At 41.0% G+C, this 23791-nt stretch overlaps 1 protein-coding gene across 1 annotated transcript; it reads left to right on the top strand.

The window, feature by feature from the left end:
• Nucleotides 1-20769: 20769 nt before the first annotated feature.
• GADD45A (growth arrest and DNA damage inducible alpha) lies at nucleotides 20770-23413 on the top strand. Its single transcript, XM_036257305.1, has 4 exons — nucleotides 20770-20946; nucleotides 21411-21512; nucleotides 21755-21992; nucleotides 23086-23413. The coding sequence occupies exons 1-4, from the start codon at nucleotides 20903-20905 to the stop codon at nucleotides 23197-23199; spliced, it is 498 nt and encodes a 165-aa protein (XP_036113198.1). The 5' UTR covers nucleotides 20770-20902; the 3' UTR covers nucleotides 23200-23413.
• Nucleotides 23414-23791: the final 378 nt, after the last annotated feature.

Genomic DNA, 23791 nt, shown 5'->3' with positions numbered 1-23791 from the left:
ATGGCAGAATTAATTACAATCGCATACTACACACACACACACACACACACACACACACACACTAACAAATGCAATCCTGGTAGGGATATGAAAGCAAAATTAAAATTTAAAGGAAAGCACCATAATGCCAATTGTTATTGTAGGAGGTTATGTGGCATCTTGGCTAAAAATAGGAGCATGAGCATCAAATCTGGGTTCAAAATCAGCTCTGCCATTTAGTACTACAAGAACTCAGCAAGTCACAACTCTGAGCTTCAGTTTTCTCATCTATAAAATGGGGACAATAACACCTTTTTCCTAGAATTATTATTAAGGTAAAATGACACAACAGGAGTGTTTAAAGCAACCCCTGACACATGCTAAATATTCACTAAATGAGAGTGTTACAATCGTCGTCATCATTTTCATCATCATCATTGTATCATATTGGTAATTTGAATAACACACTTTAATGGCCAACTCATGGAACTAGAGATCTATTGTGTTTGTGACGATATAGAAATTCTTGCCATGGCGACCTTTTTCTGCTCAAACAATAGATCATTGTAGAGTACTTGGCCAACTAGATTGATCTGTTGTAACAGTTAATGCCAAATGTATTAGGACTATAAACACTATTAATGCCAATTCCAGTGGAAGATTACTGCAGCTCATGATCATGGAGCATAGAGGGTTGTAATAAACAATGAAACCTTGAGAAAGGTTTGAGTGAAAGTACCTCTCTTGCACCCTAAAGGGGAAAGAAACTCGGTAGATGTGTGGTTGAATCCCAGCTCCATCCCATTATTTGTGATTCCTGAATCTAGATATTTTTGTGAGCAGTAGTTTCTTAATTTAGAAAATGCAAATATACATGATGACTATCAAACTTTCTATGAGAATTAAACAGTATAATCTGCTGAATTGGTTAACGAAGCACCTGGCACAAATTTATATATATATGTAAAGATCTCTTTATTTCCCAAATCTCTTAAGTGTTCTAGTCTGGATGGAAGGAAGCTTAAAACAAAACAACAACAATAAAAGAAGACCCTTTCTGAGAACAAGGGGCAGCTGGGTGGGAGAGTCTTGTCTGAAGCCCTGGAGGTCTTCCTGTTTTCACAGAAGCATGAATTAAGGAAACAGCAAATAACTGAACAACAAAGAAAGAGGAGTTGCTGTGTGCCCTCTCTTTGATTTTTCTTTACTTCTATTCCTTGTCTTCCTAATGAACCTTCTTCTTAGGGCTGCATTGTAGACTAGATGCTTTTAGAACTGAATGTCCAGGTAACATGACCCTATGAATTAAGAATTGAGTTTTGGAAGCTATGATAAAGGTACCACATAGATATACATCTTTAGTGGCTACACATTTTTACAAGGATTAATAAATTTTGTGAAGCTTTATTTCTTCTTTCAACTCACAATTATTGAGTATCAACTGTATATTAGGAACTGTGCTAGAAAGTAGTAACACAGACATACTACTGTCTGTTCATATTGTTTGCAGCCCAAATCCTTTCCTCTTACCCTCAACCCCTGAAATGTGACTGCACACAAGAATATTGTTACAAAGACAAAACTCTTCCATACTGATCTATAGCCATTGTCAGACTGCATAATAATAGGAAGTCCAAGGGAGGAAATGCCAGAAAGCTACAAAGACAAAACAGACACATAAGAAAGAGTGAAATGGTTGGTCAGTGTGGTACAAATTTTAATCTTAACCTCAGTATCTTCACTGATTCTTTTAATCATTTCTAGGCAGTATCTGAAAAATCTGGTTTTGGTCTTTTCATTTATAGTAATTAAATCAGAAATGTCATATACTTTAGTTTTCTTCTTGGTACATAGTAAGAACTCTGTTGCTTGGCCCGAGTGTCTTGAGATACATACACTTTCTCACACTAATCTCACGTGTGAATTCCATCGGGTTTCCTTACATTTTAATTCTCTCTGCCCCACCATTTGTAGTTATTTTAAATTAATTTTTCCTTGCTATATTGCTTGCTTTGTTCTATGCTATTTCAAATCCCTTTGTAATCAAGGAAAAAATCGATAGAAATATATGCCTTTGGCTATTATACTAAATTTGTTGAGGAGAACCTCCCTTTGTGTATTCTTTCAGAAGCACAGCTTCTCACAAGATATTTTTTAACCTGTCACAGTTAAAACATAATGATTGCAATAACACATGATACAGTTTTAAGGTTTTAATTTATTTTCTTAATAAGAATAATAAGTCTGAGTATTTTTTTTTAATATCCCAAATCTTAGAGCCGTTTCTACCTAATTACAAATGAAATGCCTATTAGAAATATTTATAAAAACATATCAATACATTTATATTTTAAAACATTACAATCAGTTTCTTCCAATCAATTTCTTACTGCTTGATTTGTGATCAGCAGGATGGTTAAAGGTTCAAAAAGCCCCCTGGAAGTCTTTCTTTTGAGATACGCCAGCTCATAGCATGAAATATTATAGCTGCATCAATTATTAATCCCATTTTAATCCTCCGTTTGAAACTGCTCTGTGAATCAGACTATTTTACTGTGTAAATGACACCACGGGAGCATGTTAAGCACCTTTAGATGCTGCTCTAATGTGTTCGGCACTTAGCACAGTGCTCTGAGCATGGCAGGCTCAGCTATGCTTGTTTTATTTGCTGGGTTCAGATCATTTGGGTGCATTTGACACACTAAATCATTAATAGGTGAAGTGGGGCTCATAGTTGGTTCAATCTAACAAGCATTTATGGGACACCTATTATGTAATGTGATCGTGTCGCTCCCATACTTAAAATCATTCAATTATTCCCCATAGTTTTCAGGATAAAATCCAACTTCTAATACAGCATATGAGACCTTACATAATCTATCAATAATGGCAGATATGTGACATGCAGGCTCCCACTCCCCTCTTCTCCTCCCAGAACAAATGGAACTAATGTGTCCATCATTCTCTCCCACAGAGACTGGTCGTGGCTTCAGAAGCCTTCTCAATGCCATGTTCCAGGCAGCCACCACCAACAGACCAGAGTTAAAATCTGTTTGCTAGTCCTGCCAGTCTATCTCCCTAGAGGGCCTAAATGTCACCAAATACTATTTGCTTAAGCCACATAAAAAGTCATCTATTTTCCTAAACATGAGACTTTCATACGTAAGTGCTTTTTCATGTGTGCTCCCTCTCTGTAGATGAATCTTCCTCCTTTTCCCTGTTTATCTAACTCTTATTTATTCTGCACAATTCAGATACATTTTCACCTCCACAGTTTGACTCAGATAACTTTATTCTGTGATCTCAAAGTAACTTTCACTTAGCGTTTTATCAGCTGGACCATGATTGTTAATTGCTTATCTCTCTCTGTGACTAAAGTTAAATTCTTTGAGAGTAGAGGCCGTGTTTTATTTCACTTTGTATCTCAGGCAGTAGGTATTCAATAAATGTTCAAAAACAAATGTTCTAGCCACTCTATTAGGTCCTGGGAACACAAAAGAGAATAATGTATAAGGACAAGAAATATTCATTGAGCACTTACTGTGTTCCAGGCCCTGTTCCAAGCACTTTACATAGATTATCTTATTCAAATCTCACAACAGCCCTTCACGATAGATTCTATAAGTATCCTCCTTTTCATAAGTGAGGAAACTAAGTTACAAAGAAGCCACGTGACTTCTCTAGGCTGACACCCAGCCAGATAGTCTGGTTCCAGAGTTCTTAACCATTATGCTGTGCTGCCCGGGCCCTGCACGGTCCTTGTCCTCAAGGAGAGCAAAGGTTGGTAGAGGGAGACAGGCAGGCAAGTGATTAATTACCACATATCATGGAAGGACTATAATAGATGTTTGAGCAATATAAAGGGCTAGCACAGAGGAGGGAGTGATGAATGTAGCTGGGGTGGAAGACAAGTGTTCAGGAAAGGTATTCAGATTAGGCTTGGAAGACTGAGAAGAACACATGCGATGGAGATGAAGGGAAAGCTTTGCAGGGCAGAGAGAAGAGTACACACGAGGCTCAGAGGAAGGACGCAACATGAAGTTTGGGCACCAAGAGCAGCTACTTAATTTGCAGAGCCCAGAGTAAAATGGAAACTCAGGGCCCCTGGTTCATAAATTATTAAGAATTTCAGCACAGTTACAGCAGAGCATTAAATCGCACAGGCTTTCGACGTGCAGGGCTCCGTGCAAAGGCACAGGTTGCATGTCCATAAAACCAGACCAGACAGGTTGGGCACCATAAATGCTTCAGCATTGCTGGAACAAGAAGTACTTGGGGCAGAAGTATTTTATGAGACAGGAAATGACACTGGTGAGGACAGCAGAGGTCAGATCATATGCCATGCCAAGTAGCTTGGACTTTGCAATCTGGTTGGATCATTTGCAAAAAAGATACTTCCGGGACTCCTACTGGGAACAGATGGAGGTTACCAGAGGGAAGCACAGCAGCAGTAGCAGTTACACAGGCCCGAGAGGCTGAAATCTTGAACTTGGCCTTTTCAGTGGGGATGTCTGAAAGGGTAGATCTGGGAAATGAGTAGGAGGCACAGCTTGTAGGAATTTACACTCAAGGTGCATGGGGAACCTGTGAGGAAAGAGGAATGGACCAAGGCTCAAACAAGGGTGTGGGGTTCAAGAAAACACGTCACCGTTTTGCTTAGGCCTGCCAGACCAATTTAAAGCAGTGCTATAAAATTAATTTATATAATTATTTAGCATCATTTGTATCAGGGACACCCACAATCCTGGAGAAGGTCAATGCACAGACTGCAAGAAATAAAGTCCTTGTGTAGATTTCCATTTCTGCAACTCCCACAAGCAAAGCAGCACATGAAGAGTCTATTTATTTGTTTCTTGATATCCTTCCAAAGAACCATGGCTTTTAGGGTCACTTGAATTTTTCCCATGAAATAGAAAAAGAAATGATCCTTAAACCCTTCTGATGTGATTTCTCAATTGCCAAACTGTTCCCGAGAAACTTCCTGAGTTCTCTTTGGTTTTCTGGCACTATTTGAATGTGATCTCCAATATAATCAAGATAAAATTAAATTATACATTTATACTTTGGAAATGAAAGTTCAATGTAAATACAGCAAGATCCTGGGAGGCTGACAGTGGTTCACACAACTAAATTATTTCTCTCTATCCCTCTGATGGGGTGTTTTTCCACTCTGTTTTTCAAGGGCCAGCACATTTGTAGAAACTCTTCTAACCATGCTGACTTCCCTTTCACCCCTTTGCCAGTAAAACTCAGGGAACCAGAATATCAACATACACAAACTTAAATAGTCAGAGCATGGACCTGCTTACCAATCATAATTATCTTTGTTAAATTACAATTTTAAAAACAGTTTTTTTTCCTTTATTGATTTTTAGAGAGAGAAGAAGGGAGAGGGAAAGAGAGATAGAAACATTGATGACAGAGAACACCGATTGGCCCCCTCCTGCATGCTCCTCACTGGGGATCGGGCCCATACTCTGGGCATGAGCCCTGACCAGGAATCAAACCGGTGACTTCTTGGTGTATGGGTCGACACTCAACCACTGAGCAACACCGGCCAGGCAAAATTACAATTTTGCAATCTGGTTGGATCATTTAAAAATAGGAACAGTGCAGCCCTGGCCCGTTTGGCTCAGCAGCTAGAACATCGGCCTGAGAACCAGAGAGTCCCGGGTTCGGTTGCCGCTAAGGGCACGTAGCTTCCCCCCTCTCTCCCTCCCACTCTATCTGAAGATAAATGCAAAAATGTCCTTGGGTGAGGATAAAAACAAAACAGGAACAGTGCAGATTGTACCTGGGTTTACTCTTTAGTTCTGGGGCTCCCTGTCATTCTTTACATTTTTTTTCTAAGTGCTCCTAAAGAGGCTTCAACAATATGCTAACAATTTGCAGCTTGGTATAGCCAAAAGCTCATGGGCTTTCATAGGACAAATGTGGTACAGATGTGATCTCACCGCAGCTCCCCTGGGTGTGAGCGTTTATATCTGCATTGCAAGGTCAGTGGAGGACTGAGTGAGTTCACAGATGTGTAGAACAGTTGTCCCAAAGCAGACCTACAATAAGGTGAAGTTCCTGAGTCATCTGTGTGTGTCTTTGGTGAGGGAAATTAAGTGATATTTAATTTCTTTACACTCTCTCCTGAATTTTAATTTATTGGTTCTAAGGGTGCCTGGGTGGGTTTCTTCCCTTTGGGTGTAACCAAGTGGGAAGATCCTTGCAGATTCCAGCTTTAGATCACCAAGCCACCAAAGGTCATACCCTGAGATAGCACAGCCACTTGGGAAACTCAAAATCCTCATCTGCCAAACAACTGGGCAGCTCTTCTCCTTCTTCCCAGGAACTGTTTTTTGCCTTCATACTCAGTGTTTACTAGTCATTCCTCCGAAGTCTCCCCCAACCTCCCTCCCGACTTGATCAGCTCTCCCTGCTATGAGTTCTCTTAGCAACCTGTAATCGTTTCTTTATAGAACTTACCACAACTATAATTGAGAAATTAATTATGCAATTAGTTGTTTCAAGTGCATTTTCTTCAACAGAATGTGAATTCCACTGAAACTCTGTCATGTCCATCACTATGGCCTCAGTTCCGGGTGCATGCTCTTACACATAGTAGGTGCTTAAGCATGTATGACTAAATGAGTGAGTGGATACTGGGCCCTTATTAACTTATTTGAATAAACACATATATTATTGTTTAATTAAAGTATAGTTGACAGCCTGGCCAGTGTGGCTCAGTGGTTGAGCATCGACCCATGCACCAAGAGGTCACAGGTTCGATTCCTGGTCAGGGCACATGCCCAGGTTGTGGGCCAAATCCCCAGTGGGGGGCACAGAGGAGGCAGCCAATTGATGTTTTTTCTCATCGATGTTTCTATTTTTCTCTCCCTCTCCCTTCTTCTCTCTCTAAAATCAATAAAGAAAAAAATATTTTCAAAGTATAGTTGACATAAAATATTATTTTAGTTTCAGGTGTACAACATAGTGATTTGATATTTATACACCTTATGATGTGATCACCATGATAAATCTAGTAACAATCTGTCACTATACAAAGTCATTATGATATTATTGAATTTATTCTCTGTGCTGTACATTATATCCCCATGACTTATTTATTTTATAACTGGAAGTTTGTATCTCTTATTACCTTCACGATTTTACTCACCCCTCTGGCAATCATCAGTTTGTTCTCTGTATATCTATGAGTCTGTTTCTGGTTTGTTTGTTTGTTTGCATGTATTTTCCAATACGAGTTTTCCCAACACTGTTTATTGAAAAGACTGTCATTTCCCCATTTTATATTCTTGCCTCTTTTATTGTAATTGACCATATAATTGATGAAGTATGGGTTTATTCTGGGCTCTCTTTTTGTTCCATCAATCTATAGAAACATATATATTATTAATAGATATAAATGGTAAGGGTGAGTTTGATTCATATGTGTGTTCTTCAAACAGAGTATGAGTCTTCATACACAAGATTGTCATTGGTAATCAGTATAGTACACTTGTTTCCTTGTTTTTGTTTTTTAATTTTTTTCTTTATTGATTTGAGAGAGAGAGAGAGAGAGAGAGAGAGAGAGAGAGAGAGAGAGAGAGAGAGAAACATCAATGAGAGAGAATATCGATTGGCCACCTCCTGCATGCCCCCCACTGGGGATCTGGCCCATAACCTGTGCATGTGCCCTGACCAAGAATCAAACCGGTGACCTCCTGGAGCATGGGTTGATGCTCAACTACTGATTGGCCACCTCCTGCATGCCCCCCACTGGGCATCTGGCCCACAACCTGTGCATGTGCCCTGACCAGGAATCAAACCGGTGACTTCCTGGTGCATGGGTTGATGTTCAACCACTGAGCCACACTGGCCGGCCTATAGTACACTTATTGAATGCTCTTCTCATGGTGGGGATGAATTTGTGCAGATCTAGCCTAATTCTCTCTTTTATTGTGTCCAGTAGCATACACTCACAGCTTGGTGAGACAAATGACCATCACTCGAAGATGACATGTCCTCTTGTAGTGGGCAAGTAAGGAGGGGAATAGAGATGAGAGAAACAAATCCAAAATCCACTGTTGTGGTACCTTTAAGCTTGCCTACTGATGCTGAGTATGAATGAGAATGATTTCCTGAATCTACTTCTGGAAGACTCTAGGCAATGGGGCCAATGAGTGAGTGGGGGGAGAAGCAATTAATAGTGAGAAACTACCATATAGAAGACATTGAATCCACTAACATCAATATTATCCCTCAACTCTAGTTGAAGAAACTGAGGTTCGAGATCCTAAGTAAACTTTCCAAGGTAACAGAACTAGCATCCAAAATAAAGATAACTGACAGGCAGAGAGTGCAAAGAACATAATGAAAAAAGGGCCAAGATGAAAAGCATAGGGTAAATAGAGAACAATAAGATGGTCCCAGCCTACAAAGGCTGAGGGCAGCCTCATTTCCCTAAGAAATTACTATTGTCTCTGTGACCCACCCTATGTCCCAAATTCCATCTCATTCCTCCTGAAAGGCAAAGACGCAGGTATGTGGGGTTTGGGAGGTACGGAAAAGGCAGCCCCACTTTAGAGCTGTACTTATCTTAGGAATGAGTTCTCAGATAACTGAAAATGATACCAGGGTAAGTGAAAGACAGAAAAGGAGGAGCATGGGCAACAGTAAGAACAGGTGGTGGGCATAAAAATCCTTCCACCATCACCATTTTGCCCTATACCAGTCATTCCAAAGCACCACCTTTGCACCTCAAGTTTGCAAGGGACGCATCATAGATCTGTGGTTTGAAGTCTGCCCAACAGAGGTGTGACCCTCAACACGGTCAATCTAATCTTTGAACTTGGCTTCTTTTGCATAATAATGAGAGAGAGAAAATAAAGTGGTCCCACCATTAAGCAAGCTGCTCATGCCAGGACCTGGAGTCACTCTTGCTACCTCTACTCGTGCATTTGACACAGCCAATCATTCTCCAAGGTTTACTTCTACTTCTGAATATGCTTTTCTAATTCTCCTGCTGAGGGTCCTCTCCAAGGTCCTTAACTCCCCCTTACTACAATAGCTTCTTGACTAGTCTTCCCGTGTCTAACCTTGCCTTCATCCAGGCCATGTTCTCTCTGTCCATGAGTCAGAAAGATATTTTAAAAACATGGAATTGATTGTGTCCTTCCCCTGCTTAAAATCCTGCAATGGTTTCTTGTTGCTCTTGGGATAAAATCTCAAATCTCTCAGACAACCAACAAGGTCTAGTTTATATCATCTGGTCCTTGACCAACTCAGCAGCCCCATCTCCTGCCTCCTTACCCCTGCTCATTGCACTGGCCTTCTCTCACTTCCACAGGCTCACAAGCTCCTTCTTCTTTCATCCCTCACTAGTGCCATTCTACCTGCTTCTAAAACACTGTTAATATCAGTCTTCCAAGATACACTGTAAGCTTGCTGACAAGATACATTGATAGACCATGTCTATCATCTTTAGGGACCATTGTCTACCATTCCATCTCCAGGACTTAGTATAATCCATGTCACACAGTAACAAGTCAATACATATTTGTTGAAAGAGTAATAAATCTTTGTTAACTGAGTAAATGAATAATAGTATCCACTTATATAGTCCACAAATATTTCTTGAGTCAGTACTTCTGCCAGGTAATGCGTAAGGCACTAAGGATACAGTAAACAAAATAAATAGTCCCTAGCCTCCTAGAGCTTTTATTCTAGTAGACTTTCCCCCTTTTCCTTCTGTTTTTGTTTTCTTTTTTTCCTTTTTTAACCCCCCCCCTTTCCCTACTGAAATGGAATAATGGACCCAAGATCTTATAAAACCTTACATGATTATCTTGCTCTTCTCTGAGTTTTCTTTAGCTACATGATTTAGCTCTTAAATACGCTTTCCTAATCTATTATTTTTCTCATCTCCTCATTGACAAGGTAAGATACTTGAAGACAGGGAACTATTTAAACTTTTTGTTGTTATTGTCCCTACCTCTACACAGAAATATCTTTTTAAAATTTATGCTATGTTTTTTAATTAAAAAGTGACTTTCTCATCTATGATGATAGAAATCAGAACAGTGGTTGCTTATGGGATGTGGGAATTGACTGGAAGGGGGTATAAGGAAACTATCTGGGGCAATGGAAATGTTATATATCTTGATTGGGATTATATCATTATTGGGGTTGTATCTCCATTGGACTTTATATATTTTTTTAATCCTCATTCAAGGATATTTTTCCATTTATCGTCAGGTAGAGTGAGAGGGAGGGAGAGAGAGAGAGAAAAAAAACATTGATGTGAGAGAGACACATCGACAGTTGCCTTCCACATGATCCTGACCATGGCTGGGGATCGAATCACAACTGAGGTATGTGCCTTTGACCAGAATCGAACCCACGACTCTTAGGTCCACAGGCTGATGCTGTAACTGCTGAGCCAAACCAGCCAGGGCAGACTTTATATCTTGATTGGTTTACATAAGTGTATGCATTTGTCAAAACTCAACAGATTGTACATTTATGATCTGTGTCTTTCACTGAAAGAAAATTTTACCTCTTAAAAATACTACTTTTAAGAAGGAACATATGCTTATTATATAAAACATTATCAAATAAAAGTAAGCAAGACTAAGAAACCCAAAATAACCTCTAGTGCCATTACTCAAAGAGGAACATAGTTTACATTGTGATGTATGTCTTTCCAAATTATTTTATTATTATTATTATTATTATTTTAATCCTAACCCAAAGATATTTTTACATTTATCTTCAGGCTGATTGGAAAGGGGGAGAGAGAGAGAGAGAGAGAGAGAAACATCGATGTGAGAGAGACACATTGATTGGTTGCCACCCGCACGATCCCAACTGGGGCCAGGGAAAAACTGCAACCAAGGTATGCGCCCTTAGCGGGAACCAAACCTGAGACTCCCTGGTCCGCGGGCCGACGCTCTAACCGCTGAGCCAAACCGGCCAGGGCCCAAATTACTTTATTTTTTATACAAACACACAATATGTATTCATACAGAATGCAATGCCTCCTAATTTGCACTTTTTATATAAACAGTATACTAAGAGCATACATAGGTTCTTTATTTTATTTTATTTTATTTTATTTTATTTTATTAAACTTAATTGGGGTGACATTGGTTAATAACATCATATAGGTTTCAAGTATATATTTCTATGATACATGATCTGTGTATTGCATTGTGTGCTCACCACCCAAAGTCAAATCATCTTCTGTCAATATATGTTTGGCCCCCTTTACTCTTTACTGCTCCCTGACCCCCTTCCCTCTGATAACCACCTCACTGCTGTCTGTGTCTATGAGTTTCAGTTTTATATCCCACATATGAGTGAAACATGGGTCTTGTTTTTTTCTGACTTATTTCCCTTAACAAAATATTCTCAAGGTGCATCCATCCATGTTGTCACAAATGGCAGTATTTCATCTTTTCTTATAATAACTATTTAGAGGGATTAATTTCCTAAACTAAGTAAAAAATCAGGATTCTAAATGTGTTTCAAATTTTTGAGAGCCTAGGCTAGTTCATCATTATCACCATCGACAACACTTATTGAGTGTGAAATGCCATCTCGAAAGAGGTTTCTTGACTGAGAATAATCTTCAGGCTGTGGCATTAAGATTGCTAAACTAAACAATCAGTAAGAGTCAGTCTGTAAGCTGGAACTGAATTTACGATCCGCGTTAGCCAGGAACATTCTAGTGACTTAAGTACATCCAACATCACCTCAGAATTCATTCCTCTGTCCTCCTCAGATTATTAAGCTGTTATAAAATCAAATTTATGGCATGTTACCTTTATATTTATTGTTTAATTTGTGAGATTCTAATTCAATACAGGCACCCATATAATTGTATGGCTAGACTGTTGTGATCAACAACTCCATAAAATTTACCACAGTATGAGATCAGACACACAAATCCCACATTTTTATCATAAATTCAAACCATATTAAACTGAAGACATAATATGTGAAGTCAACAAAGCCACAGCCCACCTCTAACACTTCCTAAAAATCTATTGTTAAATCTAGTTCACCCAGAAGGCATGTGGGTAAATATTCAAGTGGGTCCTTTGTCAAGTTTCCTGCTGGTAATGCATAGACTCAGACAGAAGGAGAATTATTTGAAACTACCCAGAAAATTAGGAAAGTAAGGACTAGAAGCAAAGATCTGTGAGAAAGAGGAGTGTCTTCAACTTTATACTTTTGGCAAGTGATAAAAGGCAGCTTTAGTGACAGCAGCCAGATGGAGATCAAATGACAACTGTGAGTTCATAATGGTCTCCAGCATTCTGGCAAGCACAAGGGGCAGGAGGGGAAGTGGGAGGGGTCAGCTTTACTGGTACTACAAGCCAATCTGGTGCACATCAGCGTTATCTGACGTCAGCTAAAACCAGTTCTGAGGCACTGCATAGGGACCAGCTGCTAGATACTGAAAGTACCCTGGCCAGCCTCTGTGTACTCCCGAAGCTCCTGCCCATTTACAAGGCACTACCAGTTAATTTATGTTCCCTGCAGCAAGCAGGGAGGGTCCAGATGTTGAGGCTGCAGTTGCTGATTTGAAAGGACTTCACAAACACAGGAAGCTCTCAGAGGATAAAAGAAATGTAAGGCCATTCTAGTTGGAGAAACCCATTGTTCTGTATTAAGTGCGCGCGCACACACCCACCCACCCGAGCTCTTTCTTCAGCACGCAAAAGTACATCGTTCAGGCTATCAAAACAGCATAAAGATCTAAAGTGCACAAATTGGGAAAGTTTGGTAGTTAGAGAGGAAACACGAAGACTGGCTTCTTCTGTGGCTGTATTAAAATTCAGTGGATTTTTTTTTTTTTACAGCATTAGGTGGGGACAGGGAAGTTCAGTACTTTTACCATCAGCAGTGATGTCCCAGATTTAGAGAAGATGAAAATATAATATTGTACTGAGATGAAGAAATTAAGAGCAATGAAAATTAGAGTGGGGATTGGAAAGTGGGTGCCACGTAACTGATATTTACAGCGTTCCATGTGCCATGTGCTGTAAGTGCTGTACATATATTATCTCATCTAATTGTCATAATAAACTTAGGAGATAGGTAGGGAAAGAGACAAAAGAGGTCCGGAGACTGGCCCAAGCCTGATTACAGAGTCTACATTCTGAATGCTTGGCTCTGATGCTGGGTGAACTCCAGCTGTTCTAGAAGAAGATAACCCGTGGCTAAGAAGGTAAGATCTGGAGTCTCACAGATGTGCATTTGCATCCTGGTTCTGCCACTTAAACATGGGTCCTTTGAGCTAGTAACAGCTGAACCTTTCCAATAGGCCACAGCTTCTTCAACAGGAAAATGAAGGTAACAGTATCAACCACAAAGATGCCCGAGTTAAGTGATGCCTTATACATAAAAATGTATCATAGTGCCAAACACATGATAAGCATTTAACACATTAGCTCTTTTTATAAATAAATCACAACTCTAGTTAGAAATTTTCTTCAACAGCCCCGGAAGCCAACTCACCGTGGCACACAGATTTGAGAAGAAATTCTTCTCAAATAGTTTGAAATTTTAATAGATTGAGTTCTTGGAAGCTATGCTAATAAGAGTTTTAAGTTAAAAGGAAGTTCTTTTATTAATAAAAACTAAAAAAGTAAGGAGAAATAACCATGTCATGGTTGATAATAAAAACCTGAGAAAAAACAAATTGCAGTTCGGCCAAACCCCCACACTTCAGGGCATTAGGATTTACATTGTGGTTCGATTTAAGGCGAGAAAAGCTTCAGGGTCACAGATGGACTTGTTTTGATAGTTTATGTAAAAGACATAAACCCAAACTTATAAAACGGAGTAGAGGGTCCAGTTGCCAGAAATAATGAGAGACACGCCAAATTAACCAAACTTCATTCAGATGGTCATTCAACAATGGCCCACCTGGTTTGCGGTCGTTTTCCCATCTGTTGTAGCTGTTTCTTCTCAGAGGGGAGAGGTCCCACTAGCTCCCAGGTGCGACCTGTTTATTAAGACAGTGCCAAATCCTACTCCACAGAGTTTGGTAACCAGGCAGTATATTAAGGTTAATCATGCAATTTGTAACATAATCTCAACTAACCTATAACATGGGTTGAAGTTTTTGGAAATTGATAGCAAAGCAGAGGAATAGGAATGTGTTTTTAATTCTTCAGGCAGATTAGCTGGTAATTAATTTTAAGGCCCAGAAAAATAATTCTTTTGTGCGTGATCAAGAAAGCTACTCAAAGTTTTTCAGTAGCTGCTGAAAATTATAGAACAATTATTATAATAAAATTATTGAGCAAAAAATGCTAAAGCTAGAAGGGTCTTATAGAACAAACTTTTCAGTTTCCAACTGTGTCCAATGTGTGCCTAAGACCATGGGTTGAATTGTGGGGGGCTGAGAGAAGGCCTAAATCTACAGACCTCTGACCTTTAGCCCCACTCCCGTTTGGCTGCTTCAGCCAGAACACGTTTGCTTTTATCTATCTGTATGTGGGGATTATACCCACTTTTTCTTTTGGGGGAGAAGGAGTGCTCTTCCAAAAAAAAAAAATCCAAAATGTTTGACAAATAGAGAAACTAAGGTAAGAAGGTAGTACTGCCTAATATTATGTATCATTCAAGCCACATTCTTGGAAGGACATCAAATTAGATTTATCATGTTGGCTGTGCATACAAAGTAGCTGCCAAGGACTTTATTTTACATCATTTTAAAACTTCTATAAAAGACAGACATAAAATATAAACAGTCAAATGAATCTCTATACTGGCTTTCTTGTATTTGACGGTGAAGCTTTCTGAAAATAAGGATGGATGGCTTGACAAGGGTGATGTTCCAGCTGAAAAAGCAAAATCCCTGACACATTTCTGCTTACTGGCCAGTGATACTAATGTGCCCTCCCCCTGCTATATCTTATGGGGATGAGCTAGAACATATGGCAAAAATCCTTATAGGTCAACAACAAAATGTTAAACACAATCCATCACTTTGCCATAAACTGATAGGGTCCATGAAGCACAGGAGTAAAGTGTTCATAATGGACAGCCAGATAACAACTGCTCACGGCATTCTTTGGTTACTGAAAATGAGGCAACTTTGGACCTTTACAATATAAAGTCAAACAGTAGCCAGAGTACTGTTAGACCACCTCCAAGACCAGCCATCCAGAAATGGGCATTTGAAAAAGACTGTCTCACACCCTTTTCAAAAGACCACAGTCTTATAGGATTTAATCATAAATTATCCTGTTTTAACATTTAATATCTTCCAGACTTTGAAACTGACATTTCATGGCCAAAGCAAAGGAGGACCAAAGAGAAATATAAGAATGAATATTATTCACAGAGCAGACCTTAGATGCAATTTCAAAGTATGAGCTTTCCTGGCGGAAATTTCCAGTGAATAGAAATTAAATGCTTTCAAGCACTAAAGTCACAGTAAGAGCTAAAAGTTCAAAAAGTAGTAAAGAGTGCTCTTCTTTTCCTTTACCCCTTATCTCTTTTGTTTGCAGTCCCCTAAATATTTCTCAAGTTCTTTAATTTCATCTCCATTTGTGTTCTTGTCATTTGCTTCTATAACAAAACACCCCATCTTTGCTCTTTTAAATCTCCCACTTCAAAACTCACCTTCATAAAACCTTTCAAGGTTGTTTTCCTCATCACTATAATCTCTTATGCTACATTGGAAGAACAAGCCTTGAAGCTTGGTAATTAAGCACCTTTTAATCTATTGGGTTTTATATGTGTATACAATACCGACTGGTTGAGGTCACAAATCCTTAGTTTAAAAAATTCGCCAGTTTATAGCTCCTGAAAAAAATATTTTAAAAATCTTTAGGAGTGGGGGTAGAGGAAGTATGAAGAAGAGTTTAAAATGCAGATAAGGGTGCACAAACACTTGTAACTAAAAAAAGAATACAACCAACAAAAGTAGGATTCAATCAGGACATCTTCCTTTCTAATACATAAAATACCAGGAGATTTATAGCTTTATGTTTTGTTTCATCAATTACATCTTAAAATCTGTATATCTTATCCATTCAACAATATCTGATTTAATAAATAATTACTGAGGATCCACTCTGTGCAAGGCAGTACTCTAGCCGTTTGGAGTCAACCAGTGAACAAAACAAATCCTACTCCATTAAAGTTATACTTGGGGAATGGAGTGGGTAGGAGAAGGAAGCCAGATAATAGACAATATACAAAAGTAAAATATGTTAGAAAGTGATCAGTGATATAATTTTTTTTGAGAGAGAGAACAGGGTTGAGGGGATCAGTAATGCCGGGGGTAGAGGTATCACAATTTAAGTAGCGTGGGCAGGGTAGGCCTCATTGAGAAAAGAGCTTGAAGGGGGTGAGGAATGTGGTTATCAAGAGAAAGAATAATCTGGGCAGACAGTCTGTACGAAGGCCCTGAGATCAAAGGAAGGCCAATGTAGCTACAGAAGAATGAGCAAGGGGCATAGTAGTAAAAGATGAGATTGTAGTAGGGTCCAATATTTTTTAACAACATATTTTTTTTTTTTTTAATTTTTTTTATCCTCACCCGAGGACATTTTTTCTATTTTTTTGTTCAGATAGAGTGTGGGAGGGAGAGAGAGAGAGAGAAACATCGACGTGAAAGGGACACGTGGAGTGGTTGCCACCTACACGACCCAACCAGGGCCGGGGACAAACTGCAACCGAGGTACGTCCCTTAGCGGGAACCGAACCTGGGTCTCTCAGGACCGCAGGCCGACGCTTTAACGGCTGAGCCAAACCGGCCAGGGCAACAACACATTTTTTTAGATCTAATTCACATTCCATACACTTCACCCTGCATGTGCTGTTCACTTGATTTTAATGTATTAATAGAGTTGTGCATTTATCACCATCATCAATATTATAATGTTTTCATCATGATCAACAGATTTTTATAGGGTCTTTTAAGCCATAGTAAGGACTTTGGCTTTTACTCTAAGTAAAAAGAATGACCTCTCCTTATATATTAGAAAGGAAAAAAACTTTAAAAAAAAAATCCTCACCTAAGGATATTTTTCTGTTTATCTTCAGATAGAGTGGAGGGAAGGGAGAGAGTGAAAGAGAGAGGGAGAGAGAGAGCAACATCGACGGGAGAGGGACACATTGACTGGTTGCCTCCCGCATGACCTTGACCAGGGCGTGGGATGAACCACAACGGAAGTACATGTCCTTGACAGGAATCGAACCTGCAACTCTTTGGTTTGTGGGCTGAAGCTCTAACCGTTGAGCCAAACCAGCCAGGGCAGAAAAAATATTTTGACTGAACTCTACTTTTATTGGTTGAATTTTTGGTAAGTTTGGATCAGAGAATTGACTGGGATTTGACTCGCTATTTATAGAATCGTTTTGGCTGCGGAGGTGAGTAGAGAAAGGGCAAAAGCAGAGACAGAGAGAAACCAGTTGTTGCAGTCAGCCAGGTGGGAGATGGTGGTGGTGGTGAGAAATGGTTGAATTATTTTACATTTTGAAGTAAACTGATATAATTTGCTGATGGACTGGATGTGGGTCGTGAAGAAAAGAAGTCAAGGATGACACCATGGTTTGGGGACTGAGCAATGGGAAGAGTGGAGTTGCCACTGACCTACAGGAGGACAGTAAGGAGGTCAACTTTTGTCATATTAAGTTTGAGATGTTTATTGTAGATTGAGACAGATGATGAGTAAGCCTAAGCTTCAGAAGAGATGACTGACCAGATTAAAATATATTGGGAGTCATCAGCATATAAATATTTAGGCCATGAGACTGGATGAGGTTACCTAGAGAGTGAGTGTAGATAGAGAAGTTCAAGGACTGAGCTGTTAAAAGTTAGGAAAAAGAAAACTTTGTAATACATGGGTTAAAAGAATCATCTCTTCCGTTTCAGAGATGGGAAATTCAAAAACCTGTTCAAGGTACCAGATCTAGGGAAGTTACTCTGATTTATCATTGGATGCCAACTTCCCCCAGGATTAGTAAGCATTTATGAAATGTATCATCTCTGATCATCCTAATGTATAACTGCAGTACAACTGTAGCTAAATGCAGCTTCTACTCCCAGCCATGAGGACCATTTTGCAGATAATCACTGATGAAACATTCTAGGTAGACTCAGCAATGAGGCAAAATGATGTAACCTATCTGAGTCAGAAGGTATGACAAATAAATATTTTTGAATACTGGAAGACTATGCTTATCTCACAAAGAACAACCCCACAGCACTCGAACAAATCATTTTTACATGAGGCCAAATGTAGCATACAGTATAATTTTTGAGTGAGAGACTAGGCCTTTATGAGAAGTAACCATTTTATGCCACATTTTTACTGCATATAGTTTACTTGGGTAGGGCATTATTAGAGCTGTGGTTCATTTGAATTGCCATAAACAATACATGGGGTTCTACTCTCCTACAGTTTTTGTTCAGATGACTAAAGTCATGGGACTTTCAGCATAGCTAGCTGATGACAGTGCATACTATTTTGTCCCCAAATCCAGTTCAAGCAATGACATACTAATTAGATGGTAAGGTCTTTAAAGGCAAAGGGCCAGGAATTGCACAGTTCTTGGAATATAGAAAGGCATCAACACTTTTTCAGACTAAAGTTAAATGTGGAATATATTAGAATTCATACAGTGCATGGAAGGCGGAATTCTGAGACCTCGTTGTTGTTGTTTTCTTTTCTGAGACTTTAACTCTCAGATTCTATTCAACTCAGTAAACATTGACCATGCTTCAACTAAATGCAGAAATTGTGCTAGGTGCTAAAAACACCCAGTTGATGAAGTCTCAGTCAGTCTCTGTTGTCAAGAAACTCACAGATTTTCTCATTCTTTGTCATCTTGCTGTGATCACATTTTCTCCCAAAGAACCTCTAAGAAATACCTCCTGGATAGAACCTTGGAGTTCCAGATTGTGTAATTCAGCTTTTGTTTGCAAAACTGAAAATGCTTTAGCACTTAAAATTTTAAGTTTAAGGAATTTTTGAACAAAGACATTATGTATTAGGATTTAAGGTATAGATATGAAATACACACAAGCACCTTTGGATAAAATTATGAATTACTCACCACCATTCCTTTTCTCAAACATTGTCCCTTGCTGACTATGCAGTTAGAGATTAAGTACAAAATAACTCAAATAAATGAGCCAGAAAACTGACCTATCATTTTTTTCCCCACTAATTAAGACCAAGAGAGCTGAAGAATATTTTGTTTAGAATGATACAAACATACCAGTGCAAAAACTCCCATATACCTTTGCAAAAAATTACTTCTGTGACCTTTGATTATAGAGTAACCTTAATAATGCAAGCATTGTTTTGAATGCAAGCATAGGAGGGCATTTTCATCACTTTTGGTGACTTCAGTAGATGTTTTTGCATTTATTGCATAAACTCATAGAACAAAGAAAGGAACTTTCAACCTATTCAGTGAAAGTCTATACATTAAAGTTTGCTTTTCAAAAATATCACTACTATGCATGTATGCATGAACAATGGACATGGACAACAAAGCTGGGGACAGGGAGGGGAGGGAGGGGGAGGGGGTATCAGTGGGGGGAGAAAGAAACATCTGTAACAAAAGTAAGTTAATTAATTAATTTAAAAAAATGTCACTACTGCTTACTTTGCACCCACAGGTTGCCATTATCTCAAAGGTGAAATTTTAGCATATGACTAAAAGGTCCTGCAGCTTCATGATTCAGCATCTAACATCAATAATGCATGGTGAGATCACAGGTTCTCTGTGGAAGCTAGTGACATACTTGCCTTATGAAAGGAAGCTTAGGGCATATTGAAAGCATTTTGAATTTAGACTTGTGGTTTGTGTAGGTGTCAGACATTTGTCTCTTAGCTAGTGGGGGTGCAGAAGGATCCTACTTTGGGAAAGGCTCTCCAAGAGAGGTGAATTTGGGTTATAAGGCTAGGATACGCACATGTGGTAACCAGCTACTCCTGAACACAGTTTTGCAGAGTTGCCCTGGGCAGGTAGGAAGCCTTCTGCTTGCTGTGGAAAAGATTCCAACTTGGTTCCCTGCCACCACCAAACACAAATGTGTTGATTTTTCTTTTTTGAGCTTCCAACCCTTGCAACCTTCCAAAAATAAATCAAACCGGCCATCAGGGCACCGAAATAATACTACTACTAGTAAGCAGCTTTGCTTAGACTTTCATAAACAACACTTCTGAGGTAAACTTTGCGCCCCAGAGGTCTGCACACATTCTTTTTATGTAACCTGCTTACTAATAATGACTAGACTTGGGTGCATTAGCCCTGAAAATAGATTTAAATAGTAACCCCTAAAAACAAAAGACATGAAACAACAATAAAAAAATATGCACCAACGATAAAAAACACTTGGCAGCCTGCTCCAGCACAAGCCGAAGACAACAACCCCCTCCTCACTTCCCTCCACTGCAAAAAACTGTCCTGAGAACCCGGCCTACAGGATAAGAGAGTCAGCTAGGGACCCCGCCCTCCCCTATCCCCGCTCCGCCCCCGCCCCCGCCCCCTAGGCTAGCTTCCGCGCAGCTCCTCCCCCTTCCGTTCCTCAGCCTTGTTCCAGGAGCTGGGGTCAAATTGTCTCCAATGCTGATTTGCATAGTCCAATGGCTGCACGTATGCAAATGAGGCTGGAGGTGGTTGGCTGGGGGTTGGCAGAATAACACGAGTAAGCGGGGTCTTTGTCCTTCAGTGGCTGTGAGGCAGCTGCGGAGTAGGTGGCGCCGCTCCTGGGAGGCTAGGCGAGGAGCCGGGAGCTGACTGGCGTGCGATCCCGGCGGGAGGGGCGGGTTGCGCGGTGGCGACGGGCGCTGGAGGAGCCTGTGCGGGAGTGCAGAGCAGGCGCCCGCGCGCCCTCGGGGGCAGGAGCAGCCCCTCCGCTCTCTCTCTGTGGGGGACCTGCAGTTGCAATATGACTTTGGAGGAATTCTCGGCTGGAGAGCAAAAGACCGAAAGGTAAGTCGGCCGGAGCCTCTCCCAGAACCCTCGCGCGGCTGTGGTAGGCTTTCCGAGGAGTGAGCGGGTAAAAGTTTGCAGAGCGCACCTCTCTCCTTTCGCGGGGGCCCTCTCCGGAGTGCCCGCGGACGGAAGGAGCGTGCCCCCAACCCGGTCGAGCCCTTGCAAAGGGTAGAAACGACCCTCCTTGCCCGTGCGGCTCCTGCAAGCTGGCAGCCTGTGGCAGCGCCCAGCGCCAGGGACTGGCAGTGCCCTCGGGGGAGAGCGGCGGGTGGCACTCTTGGGGACGCCGGGCCCCTGGGCGTGCGAAGGGTCGTGGGGTTGAGGGGGTCAGGAGTTTGCAGAAACTTGCGGTGCGCGTTGGCTCATGCACTCGGGAGGGAGGGTCGCGGGCCGGGGGAGCGGGCGGCACAGCCCCGAGGGGACAGGGCTGACCCAGACCCCTTGCTCTGGCTGGCGTGTAGGATGGATAAGGTGGGGGATGCCCTCGAGGAAGTGCTGAGCAAAGCCCTGAGTCAGCGCACCATCACGGTCGGGGTGTACGAGGCGGCCAAGCTGCTCAACGTGTAAGTGGGGCCCTCGCGTGACCCTGGTGGCACCCCCTCCCCCCAACCCCGGGAGATCTCCCTTGCGGGGCGTCCCTCCCCCTGCAGCGTCGCTTCCTGCTGCTTTCCATCAGCCGGCGGGTGCCTGGCCCAGAGGGGACGAGCGGGTCGGGGCGTGACTCCCGAGACCTGGGTGGGTGTTGCGGGCGCCCACGAGGGCTCGTAGTGCCTCCGCGCTCACCCGCCCCATCCGCTGCCCGCAGCGACCCGGACAACGTGGTGCTGTGCCTGCTGGCCGCGGACGAAGACGACGACAGGGATGTGGCTCTGCAGATCCACTTCACCCTAATCCAGGCGTTCTGCTGCGAGAACGACATCAACATCCTGCGCGTCAGCAACCCGGGCCGCCTGGCCAAGCTCCTGCTCCTGGAGACCGACGCCAGCCCAGGGGCGAGCGAGGGCGCAGAGCAGCCCCCGGACCTGCACTGCGTCCTGGTGACGGTGAGGGAAAAGGGGTCTGCGCGCTGGTCAGGGTTAGAGTCCTGAAAAGAAGTGAGCCAGGCCTGAGAGTCGCCTGACTACAGCGTGGAATGGGTGGGGGTCAAGAGCGTGGCTGCCTTTGCCCTATTAGAGTGTGGCTGGACTTTCAGCCAAGATGTGCCAGTTTCATCATCAGGATTTTCTCTGGTACAGAACATGTCTAAGCACGTTGAAGGCTGCCAGCAGCGGAAGAGATCCTTGTGAGTCAGCACTGTCAGCCCAGCTACTCCCTACCTACGATCTGCACTACCTCCCGTGACTAATTCCTTTAGCAGGGCAGATTAGATAAAGCCAAATAAATTCCTGGCTCACTCTCATTAAGGAGTCAGCTTCATTCGCTGCCAGTCAAAGCTAAAAATAGAAATGGTGTAGGAGACAGACCTCGTTAATTCCCTAGAAATACATTAAGAGGATAAAGTGGAAATTTTTTCTTGGCAATCTTGCATTTTTTTTTTTTAATGGGGCTCCCCTCCCCCCATAAAAACCTTTGGTAGGGAGATAACTTGTGGTTGCAGAGGTACATGCGATAGCTTTGTCTTTTGCATTTTACTACTTTGGGGGCTGGTCTAGTTAAGTAACAGCCTAATTTTGCTACTCCTGAAAAATACTACTCTTTTTGGAGGATAACAAGTGGCAGTTCTAGTGAACTGCTATGCAACTCTCCTCTCATTGTGAATACAGCATGGAAATATTTCTCAATTATTTCATTCAGGTCTCTGCCACAGTACAAGTTTGGTAAGACAGACCTGTGAATGGTACTCTTGTGCAAAATTTAATATTGTCATGCAAACATATGTATATGGCTTAGTGGACTGCATTAGTTCAGACTGCAGAGTATAGTTTAGTATAGAATTATCCTTATCCCTAGTGATTTTGCAGGAAACCCAACTACTTGGAAGAAATTTTATTTTTTATGGTTGTAACTGGTCTCCATGTCACATAGCCAAAGCATAGAATGTCCACGTGTCTTCTCATCAAAAGTAGTGTGATTATTAATTAGCAAATACTGATTTTTTTTTAAATAGAAAATTTATTTTTCTAAATTTGTTCCTAGAATCCACATTCATCACAATGGAAGGATCCCGCCTTAAGTCAACTTATTTGTTTTTGCCGGGAAAGTCGCTACATGGATCAGTGGGTTCCAGTGATTAATCTCCCTGAACGGTGATGGCATCTGAATGAAAATAACTGAACCAAATTGCACTGAAGTTTTGAAATACCTTTGTAGTTACTCAAGCAGTTACTCCCTACACTGATGCAAGGATTACAGAAACTGATGTCAAGGGGCTGAGTTCAACTACATGCTCTGGGGTCCTGGAGTTAGATGACTTTGCAGATGGAAAGAGGTGAAAATGAAGAAGGAAACTGTGTTGAAACAGAAATACAAGTCAAAAGGAACAAAAATTACAAGAACCACACAGGAAGGAAAACAAACTATGTATTAATTTAGGATGGTCGAGTTACATTTAATTAAACCAAATATGCTTTGTTAAAGTTTAAATGTGCGGCAGTAGTTTGGGTATTTTTGGTTTATGCCCTCAAGTAAAAGAAAAACAGAAAGGGTTAATCATATTTTAAAACCATATTTTATTGTATTTTGATGAGATGTTAAATTCTCAAAGTTATATTATAAATTGTACTAAGTTATTTTATGACATGAAAGGTTATTTATGCTATAAAAATTTTGAAACACAGTACCTACAATAAACTGGTATGGAATAATTGCATTATTCCTTAAGGTGTGCTTTTGTTTCTTTTAA

Source organism: Molossus molossus, unplaced genomic scaffold, assembly GCF_014108415.1.
Source record: "Molossus molossus isolate mMolMol1 unplaced genomic scaffold, mMolMol1.p scaffold_m16_p_12, whole genome shotgun sequence".
NCBI lineage: Eukaryota > Metazoa > Chordata > Mammalia > Chiroptera > Molossidae > Molossus > Molossus molossus.
This window is presented reverse-complemented; position numbering and strand designations above follow the sequence as displayed.

Coding starts and splice junctions, on each gene's coding strand:
- GADD45A (XM_036257305.1), top strand. CDS start 20,903: ATGACTTTGGAGGAATTCTCGGCTGGAGAGCAAAAGACCGAAAG. Junction 20,947..21,410: donor GGAGAGCAAAAGACCGAAAG/GTAAGTCGGCCG, acceptor GCTGGCGTGTAG/GATGGATAAGGTGGGGGATG. Junction 21,513..21,754: donor GCGGCCAAGCTGCTCAACGT/GTAAGTGGGGCC, acceptor CGCTGCCCGCAG/CGACCCGGACAACGTGGTGC.